Source organism: Pterocles gutturalis, unplaced genomic scaffold (assembly GCF_000699245.1).
Source record: "Pterocles gutturalis isolate BGI_N339 unplaced genomic scaffold, ASM69924v1 Scaffold32821, whole genome shotgun sequence".
Classification (NCBI taxonomy): domain Eukaryota; kingdom Metazoa; phylum Chordata; class Aves; order Pterocliformes; family Pteroclidae; genus Pterocles; species Pterocles gutturalis.
The window spans coordinates 1-10,417 of NW_010104054.1; the positions used below are offsets into that span (position 1 = coordinate 1).

The 10,417-nt window shown below is 38.8% G+C and overlaps 1 protein-coding gene across 1 annotated transcript; it reads right to left on the reverse strand.

Annotated features, from left to right (window-relative positions):
- Positions 1 to 5,264: 5,264 nt before the first annotated feature.
- DPY30 (dpy-30 homolog (C. elegans)) lies at positions 5,265 to 10,159 on the reverse strand. Its single transcript, XM_010086939.1, has 4 exons — positions 10,096 to 10,159; positions 9,964 to 10,011; positions 8,551 to 8,693; positions 5,265 to 5,559 (listed from the first exon to the last, which is right to left on the reverse strand). Exons 1-4 carry the CDS (start codon positions 10,129 to 10,131, stop codon positions 5,487 to 5,489), a joined length of 300 nt encoding a protein of 99 aa, XP_010085241.1. The 5' UTR covers positions 10,132 to 10,159; the 3' UTR covers positions 5,265 to 5,486.
- Positions 10,160 to 10,417: the final 258 nt, after the last annotated feature.

Genomic DNA, 10,417 nt, shown 5'->3' on the forward strand with positions numbered 1-10,417 from the left:
TGCGGCCTCCGGCGCCGCCACTGCTTCCCCCGTGCCCGTTCTGTGGTACCGCGGCGTGCAGCGAGGGCCGGGGGAGGAGGACGTGTGGAGAACTGTCCAGTTCTCCTTGGCTTCAGCCTTCCGCACCCCTTTATTATTTTTTATTAGCTTGGTGAATGAACTGCTGCTGTGGAGACATCAAGCACAGCTCAGCATAGCTGGTGAGGCGGAACGGGAACGGGGAGGATGGCCTGTACAAACGGGGGGAAGGGAAGAAGCAATTTGAGGCACTGACGTAACAGATGGAGCAGGAGGGAGGGAAGCACCACAGGAGAGAGGAGGGGCTGCAGCCATGGAGGTACTGAGGCACACCGATGCTTTGTGAGGTGCCAAATGTACGGGCCAGGCCAGGAAACACATTCTTCTTTTCCCCCTTATGTCACCTGATTCTTCAAAAAGGCCTCCAGACAGTTATAAATGCATGCAAAATACAGACCTTTTGTTATATTTTTTTTATACAGCAAAACAAGGGAAACGGGGGAGGCAAAGGCATTGTTTGCAGTATTTCTTGAAGATCAAAAGGCTCGTGCTGCAGAGATATGGCTGATGTAATTTTTATCAGTGAGGATCCTCCTCTGCACCCATGACACTGGCCTCCCAATGCAGCTGAGGGGCAATAAGGACTGGAGTCTCCAGTTAATAGGTTGTCATGAGGAAATGGGACGTGACTATCCCAGCAAATGTCTAACGTTTTATGTAGCCTTCGCCGCTCTATCTATCCTTACAGTATTCCATCGTTATTTTACAAATAGTGTGTTGAAAAAGGTTAATGGGGATTATAACTGCCGCCTAGGCTGGAAGAACTATCCTGCCTGACTGCTTTAACATAAAACTATATTGGCATTTGTGATATCCTTTTATAACTCTAAATCTTTTACATAAACTCCACTATTGGGAATAGTTCCTGAACTGACTACTAAGCCCTCAATAAAGTTAACTAAATGCAGCAGAGGATAAATTTTACTCCATGGGGAAAAATAAATGTTGTAATTATCCAAAAATAATTAGCCAAAAAAAGGTTATGCCAGCATATAGTTCAAGATTTTGATGCACCATTGTCCCACAATGCACCAAGAACAGGTCGAGGAGGTTGCTAGGAGGAACATCTTAGGAGAACTGGCAAAATAATTTTTAATGTCCTCTTGCACATGGTTCATTTTGCTGCCTTTCTTATTATGCTTTTCACGTCGTCCACTTCCTGTCTCCTCCCTTCTCAGGAAGCTGTTCACTGTTACTCTAGGTTTTTCTCCGTACAAACTGTCATCCTGCATCTGAGGAACCTGCTGTTGCTAGCAGTCCTTCCTTCTACTGTTAAAAGCAGCCCCTCCAAAATTTCATAGTCCTTACAAGGGACTTCCTGTGTAATGTAATAGCATCGGAGATATTAGCAGTGGGTAACTGCCCACCTTGTAAATACCTCAACATACACCAGAGGAAAAAGGCAGCCATATGCTCTCCAGAAGATACTTCTCAACCATCCAGCAGCTTTTCATCAATTTAGGCTCCTCTCAGAAAACTGGTTTATTATGCACAATTGCAAAGCAAACTTTGAGAAGGGAGACAGAAGCACATTGGGAAGAGAAGTGTGACAGTGTTGCACTAGCACTGCTGTAAACTGTCCCACAGTTATTCACACAGCATTTACATTTTAAGTCCTCACTTAAAAACTGTATTTGAATCAGCAGAAGTGGTGCCAACACATTTTTATCATGGTAAAATGCCTCTTTCTGTAACAGCTGGCATTCTGTACTTCTGTGATCTAGGCTATGCAGTCACTCTTCAAAGGAATTCTGACTATGAAAGAAATAGGGAACACAAGAAAAGGCTTGGCTAAGAATAATTTGTTATGTAATTAGTACAATGATAAGAATAAATTAAAACCTGTATTCTGTCTAGCATGGTAGGCATAGGGATTCTTCTCATGTGTTTCCATTCCAATCTACTGGTTTTAATGGCTTGTATCTTTCAGGATTTTTCATATTTTTCATTTGTTTGAAAGCAGCTGTTTTATTTTGAGAAAGTCTGATGGGGAGAGAGAAGTTATTTTGATCAGACTGCATTTACAATAGTGATAGCACTTCAGAAATAAAATAGATAGCTCAAAGAGCTGTACTGATTTGGGAGAAAGTCCTTGATAAATCTGAGATTGAAAAAAAAAAGATTTGGCAAGTCAAAGTGTATTTTTAGGTGGTAGCAGGCTTTAGAATATGAGGATGTAGAACCCTTTGATCAGAATTGCTTTTAGTGGGAAATCCTTTCTTCTGTCACTGTCCCCTTCAAGGTAAAAGATAATGTTCTTGGTGGAAGCATTTAAAAAGGCAGACTTCAAAATAACTGCATATGAGTCATATACAATCCTTTCACAGTTACTGAATAGTAACTTCTGGATATTGGATCTAAAATAGTCATTTTGGAAGGTGTGCAGTGGTGTTAACCAGGTATTGAGTTTTATTTTCTGCTTAATTTTACTGCCCTTTGGAGCATACACTGACAGAGTTACATAGGGTAGTGTGGAGAGAACTCCCTGGCACCCTTCCCTCTGGCACGCCAGGGAGTTACTCCACCAGTCGATCTCCCGCTCACAGTCCCTGATGGCCCTCAGTCTCTCTACCTCATCTTTCAGCTCGGCCACCATGGTGAGCAGATCTTCCACCATCTTGCACCTCACGCAAGTGGAATGTTCAAGAATCAAGAGATAATGGCTTTCAGTTATTTAGCAGTGTCCTGTCACATCTGAAGTTGCCATTTTCAATTATTTCTTCAAGATTTTATTCTACGTCTATTAATAACTCATAGCCCCTTACATCTGTTCTCCATGTTATTGATGAGCTCCTCATTTTTATAAATGTAAAATCACTTGGTTTTTAATATCTACTTAAATGCATTTATCTTGAAGCCCTCAGAACTGGTGTTTCCTGTGGAAAAATAGTACTGCTTTCTTTCCAGATTAAGTTGGGATAGCAAGCATCTGTCAAGTCTCTTCACAGAATTTTCATTGTTTTGTAGTGGGGAGAGTTTAAAACAAGTAAATGCTTTGAAAGTGTACCGTTACTTTATCATTACTTCCCTAACTTTGAGAACTGGATTATTCAGATATGATCTGATTATTCAGATAGTAACTTACTATCTTCTTCCCATTACAGAGTACTCTCTACGCAGCAGAGCAGATCGCAATTGGTGAAGCCAATTTAACAAGTAAAGCAATATGGTTGCACTTTTCTTGTTGACTTGTCATATGTTGGCAAGAATCACTAACATTTATTTCTCAGAGCTCGTGAGTTCACTGCTGCTAGTAACATTTCAACTTATTTTCTTGGAGGAAGCTGCCCAGAAAAGCCACTGTAGTAAATCTTCTAACACCATCACCTTGTGAACTTAGCTTTTTCATTCTCTTGAACTAACCTAGATGGGAAGACAACAGCAGGTGACACCATGTACCAAACAGTGGCACCAACAGCTGAGCAGGTGGCATGCTGCTGGCAGAGCAGCTCACCTTTAGACTGGTACCAATGCCAAAGGTGTGCAGAAAGCCAGAGTGTTTACAAGTTCTGTGCAGTTGCTTGACAGGTGTTACTGTAAGCTGAGAAATCTGATTGTATTCTGAATTCAGGTATGGCAGTATAAGAAAATTGCTCTGCCTAGAGAAGATTAATAGTTGAACTACTTATTTTTGTATGGTCTTGCAGAAATTATCAACACAGAAATTGAGGAGCAGCATAGTTTCTTTTTTTTTCTTTCCCCCATTTAACAATTCTTACAATCTTGAGATGTTGTCACCTATGGGTGAAACCTTGGAATGCCACTTTAGCAGTAAAAATAGCAGTACCAAGTCTCTCTGGTGTCTCCTTGTCTTCACTTAAATGTTATTATTCATTCCAGAAAGTCAAAACACTGTTTCTAAAATCCTTTCAGTGGGTTTTTTAAGTGTCAGTGTTTGATGGAGATGGTTCACCACAACGCAATAGAATCAGTAATCTCCTTCCACAATTTCTGTAAGATTACCAAAACAGAGCTTTTTAGCCTTGGTTTTGGGTTTGCAGGTTTCTTTCAATTTTTTTTGTTCCCCACTCTTACTGCTCTTGGTGTACACTAATTCAATGTTCCCCTCTATTAAGAAATATGTAAAATATTGAGAGCCTTCCTGCTAGGAGTAACAGCCAGATCTTATTCCAGCCCCTGCAAGTTAGCAGACAATTGAAAAGTTGATTTTTTTCCTCTGAAGGAGGATCTATCTTCTGGCCACTCTTACACCCACGTATCTAAGCTATTAAAGAAGAAAAGCTATGTTAAAAAAATCTTCAGATTACTATAAGAAAGTCATCTAGATGTCAGAGAACTAAGGGAAAATATTTGTGCAGTGGGACACCTAATATACTGCAAATACAGTGTCTATGTTTAAGTCATTGGAGGAACAAGTCAAAGAGTCCTAAATCCCTTTGTTTGTGAATTTATGCATAATAGCAAAATTATGCAGCCTTGAATGTCACACAGAAAAAACCTCCAACTCTTGCAGCAAATAATTTAATTTACAAGGTTTTAACTGCTTGCTATGTTAAAGCTATTAGCTTCCCTAGTAGGGAATGGTAAGATGGCAATACTGAAGTTTATTTGAATAAAAATTAGGATTTTGATTAATTGAGCAATGGTTGGAAGCCACATTTACCATTTCTGCGACTGTCAAACAAATTATGGTAATTCTCCTGGTATTATGGTAATTAAAAACTGGCTATGCTTAATCTGGATTCCAGCATCCAGTGCTAGTGAACAACATTGATTACACTCCTTGTTACAAGTTTCAGAAAACAAAATAGAAATTCTGAGGGCTGTGTCTAGTCCCTGTACCCATTGCCAATAACCTAGTGAGCCAGTTCTCCAGCTACACTATTCATATTTTCAGAGCTTTGATAGTATTTTTTCACAACATATTGTTTACTATCTTAATTCTAGCTTTTTCTTCTAATCTCCAGTCTTCTGTTGCAGCTTCTTATATCTTACCTTCTGGTCTGTGGCCTTTACGTCTACTGAGATTACAAAAAAAATAAAGGGTCAGAAAAGGATGTTAAGAATAGGAAAAAAAAAAGAGATGGTAGTGGAGGGTGCTATATAAAATAAAATTAAGTTATATACATTATCAGCCATGTGATTCTCATAATAAATTGCTCCCCTTTGTTTCATGCATTCAGGTGATGTAGTCCCATGGAATTATTCAGACTTTCACCTAGCAGTGCAGTTTCAGTACTTTATTTTGAAAGTCTCTTAATAGCTAGTTTAAATCAAGTGAACAAATAAAATGTAAAGTGTTCTTTATTAAATAACTCAAAAGGTAAAGCAAATTGTGCGATTAAGAAAGACAACATCATGTTTCCAAAGGATTTTTACAGCAGAAAACAAATTGTGGCAAGTGATCATTTCAGTCTAGCAGCCAAATTGTCCTCATTTTTATGGAGTTAATTTCGGTCCTCAAATTGTGACTTGTTTTTTAAAAGATATGCTGCTAGAAATTCAATGGGATTTGGTGGTCTGTAAAGAAAAAAGTAAATCAAGAGCAATTTTTTTTTGTTATATGAAATTAAGTAACTGAAGAACTAATCCTTAAAATCCCTTAAAAGCAACATAACTCTTCCCAAACACTTGATTTAGGGATGACCAGCTACCTAGAGGTACCCTGTAACCATTTGATGAGAAAATTTTTAATAAGGAGTCTCAATCACAGTTGGCTCAATGTTACTAAATTGCTACAACAGTTACATACCTAGAACCAGGGCACAGTCTGTAAGCGTGAATACCGTATGTATAGCATTGGAAGTTACATGCATTTGCCTATTTCTTTAACTTATGCTATATAAAGTAAAAGTTAATCTGTTGGTGCTTTCTTATTTCATTTTCTTCAAATGGTAATTGTGTAGCTTTGTGCGTTAGAGCTGTTCTCATGGTTTCTAGCAACTGAAATGAATGCAACAAAATGTCAACAAAACCTTCAAGTTTGAGAAGTGCTGTAGTATCATGCAAGTAGTCAATAATAAACACTTTTGATCATTGGCCTTATTCTGTAAGTGTTTTTTTTATAAAAAAAATCTCCTTCAGCTACAGCGCGTGAATCCTGCTAATCTAGATTCTGTCTGCAGAATAAATGACAAACTTACTCACTCCACACTAGGTCAGACCAAAGCTCTGGCAGTGAGCAAATAAGCCTGTAAAGAGCATAAAAAATAGAAGTGCGCAGAGGTACTTCTCTGGACCATCCTTTTGCCTTCCAAGCATGTACCAGCTTTCTGAGCAAACACCTTTAATAGTCCTGAGTTAATTCCTCTATAACTTTGACCAGTTGCCCCTTGAACCCAAATAAAATCTTAGTGTCCTTGACCTGAGGCAAAAAATTATATAGCTTAATTATGCAACTTGTGAAGGATCACCCCCTTTTGTTCATTATGAATCTGCTACCTGCTTCACTTGATTTGATTACTGTGTCAGACGAGATAATAAACAATCTGTCCCAATTCATCACCTCTATGGTATTCATGATTTAACAGATTCCTAATATATTCTCTCACAGAAGTCTCTTTCCTAGGTATCATCTATCCAGTCACTCCGTATACAGATGGTATTCCACATACTTCTGACCACTTTGTCACTCTTCTTACTTTGTCACATTCTACCAGAATACAGGGGAATGCCAATTACACACAATATTAAAAATACAAGAACATTATAAATGTAAATAGGGACATTATGCTTGTTTTTACCCCTTCAATTTCTAAGTCCTACCATTCAGAATTTATTTTTGATTGAGCAATGCACTGACATTTTTTCACAAGGGTAATTGTCAACTCAGAATCTATCATTTTGTATTTATTACCCTCCTAGGTACATCATTTTCTGCTTATTCGTATTCAATCTTTCACTTTTTTGTCATAGTTTCAATTTTTCAGAGCAGGCTTCCATAGTTTCACATGGACTCTGTGAAGCTCCTGTGCAATTATTTACAATTAATCAACTTTAAAAAAACCCCAAACAGAAAACAAAACACAAAAAAACCCCAAACTATTCTGTAAAACTCAGTATCATTAACAAATTTTGTCAGCCACTTCTTCAAATTGTTATAAATTATCCTTTCCAGTATTCTAGTGTTAAGCACATTTCACCATGAAAATGATTTACTTCTACTCTTATCTCCCAATCAGTTCCTCATCCATATAAAGGCTTTTCCTTTAATCCCACAGCAACTAACTCTCTTTAAAAGCTTTTAGTAAATGACTGTGCCAAAAACCTTTTTGAAATTTAAGTAGACCATATCATCTGGATTCCTGCTTACATGTACTGATGTACTGGGCTGCTCCCTGAACATCGCTAAATTACTTAGAAAAATAAATTAGCATCCACTAGTTACTTTCCAGTTCAATTTTAAGCAGAAGATTATACAGCAGGGCTGGTAGTTCAGCTTTTTCACCCCTGAGGTTTTAGTATGTTAAACTGAATAGCCTATTCGACCTTGGCAGTTTGATACAGCCAGGTTTTTTTCCCTATATGCTCCCCAAGCTCTTCTATCAATGTTCCAGTTTCACTCCCATGAAGAACAGACTGTAAGTGTGGGCTATCCACCTCAGGCCGTGTTTTACATTCAGCCTGCAGCACAACTCCCACAGATGTCAACTGAAGATCTGTGCGCTGCTCAGGTGTACGCATGGGGTGTACCTTCCTAGATGCTCTTTTGCCTAATTTGCTGTCCGTACAATGCTCCTTTTGAGGTTAAGACACTATTGATGGTTGTTCTGGCTGTGGGTGCCGTAATGCGATTACGGTCATCCATACGAGCTTTTGGTAACGTTATTTTGACAAAACTGAGAAATGGTTATGTGCAGTATGACTCGCCAATCGTTTGGATACACCAAAAAGCTAGAAATTAATTTGGAAAAGATGAACAACTGTTTGCTATTATTGAAGAATACCCTTCTACACTGACTGATAAGAGATGCGGGGCACCTTGACAGCATAACCTTTACTCTAAGGATAAATTCTCAGTTTGCTTCTTACTGCGTTGACAGTACAGGGTCAGCCTCATCCTTTAGAAAGTGTTTTCATCTCCAACAAAGGTGCATGCCAGGCCCAATTTGTCTGTCTTTTAAATGGCAATCAGAATTCTTTATAATTCCACAGTACAAAAATCTCGTCCAAAACCAGAACAACTTCTTGCCTTGCTTGTATAAGATAAATTATGTGATAAAATTAATTTTAAAATACATTTTTCCCTCCAAAACCTTTGCAGTAGCATATCTCATTAGGAGATCACAAATTCAATAAATAACTCCTCTCCTGCCATAGGCACCTAAGTGAACAACACATGCTGCATGGTCAACAATAGTAATTCATAGGTTCACAAACCTGTTGTAATTACTTTCTTACAACTAGCAGACTAGCAAAACAATGTCTGTCAAGGTCTGAAATGGTGACATACCACCCAAGTTTGAGACCTACAATATTCTTAAGAACAGAAGGAGCACTGAAGTATCTTACCTCTCTTTTGCAAGAACCGCAAGTCCCTGTAGCAAGATAGGTACAACGGTCTGATCCAAGTAGGCACGTGTGGGTAGCGACTGAAGATCCACCTTCTGCTTTGATGTTTTCTCCGCATTTATTTTCTCATTTTCTACTATCCTCTGAAGTAGAAAAAAAAAAAGGGGAATAAGCATTAGTAGCAGCAGCCACATCTACTTTGAAGCGTGAGTGCAAAGAAAGTACCCATCTCTCCACAATTCACTGGAAATAAATTTTCTTAAAAGATGTAAAGGAGTTAAGTGTGTATTTTATTTGCACAAAAAATAATCCAGAGGAGCACTCTGTTAAATTCTTATATTTTAGGAAAACAGTGTTAGGAAGTCATAAGTTTTCTAACAACAGAAGACACCCAATGTCTATCATTTTTAATTCGGCTTTTACATTCACAGATTTAAATTCTACACCACTCAGACTGGAATGACTGCTAACAAGAGTGGTGTCAATTAAATGTATGCACGCACTTCTAACACAAAATGCTAAAAGCACAAGAAATTCACGTGAAGTCTGACAAAGGGAACGCTATTGAAGTCAAGCCTTTTGAGACCATGCTCTATTAAAGTACAGAGGGACTCTCTGAAGAAAACATATGCAAAATGCTTCCAGAAGCCTTTTGGTCAAAAAGTGCTGAATCACACCATTAACTGTAGTTAAAAAAGGATACGTTACCACGTATACAACGTGATACAGTTCTGCGGTGGAACTTGAGGCATACAAAGAAGCAGTTATCAGGGAGATGAATCACAAAGGACAGTCAAGAAAAGTACCTGCAAAAGCTTAGCTTAGAGTAGGAGCTTATAATGGAGGGAGACTGAAAGCATTTCTTTAATAAGGAATAGTAAATAAATGTCACAAAGTTATTATTCTAACCCACAGTGTTACCAACAGCGGAGAGAATGGATTGTGTCTCCTCTTTCTCAGAATAATAAAGATAGCTTGGATTATTCCAATCCAATTATTTCTATTGGCAAGAATATGAAAAGAATCCCCACCTTTGATACTTCTATAGAAATGACATCAACTCCTCTATTCTCTCCCCTGTAATAAAAGTCTGGCTGGCTTTTTGTGGCATAATATGGGATATAGCTAATAGATAGTGATAGAATAGATAACGATCATAGGATACTTCCAGAAAACCCCACCTTATTAAAAGGTTCATTATTTACTTCAGTGCCATTTAGTATAATGGAAGCAACACAACAGAAAATATATTAACAGCCAGTTATGCAAGGGACTAGTATCTGTTGGTTCAGTTTCCATCTAACTTTCTCGGGAACATTAAATTTGCTGAAGTTAGACTCAAGACTCAACATTTTCCCCCTTGATCAGGAATGTGACTTCCAATGTACTTTACAGCAACAAAATCTTTGTTACCTCTACATTTTCCGTGAGACCGTATTCAGCATGGGGATTTTCCGGAACCTGTAAAATAACACATGGTCGGCAAAGTGGAAACACTCCTTTCATGCCTGTAGCACGGCACACATAAAACATTTCTTGCAATACCTGCGGCTGGCCCTCCATAATCTGTTCTGCCTCCATGACTCAAAAAGTGGAATTTGCTGGACGTAATCTTGGAAAGCAATAAAAAAATCGGTCAGCAGGCTGAGTGAGTTGATGTTGCATCACTTGGTTGCTAAGGCACAATTCCTAGAGAGCAAACGGAGTGACTCCGGGCTCCCCCCCCCGCGCCGCCAAACCCGGGCACACGGATCTGAAGGTTCGCGTTACATCCGCTGAAGAAAACAGTACCGGGACTAGAAAATACGACATTCGTTATTTACCACCCGAGTCCCCAGGGACGGCCCGCTCCCCTGCCCGGCCGGGA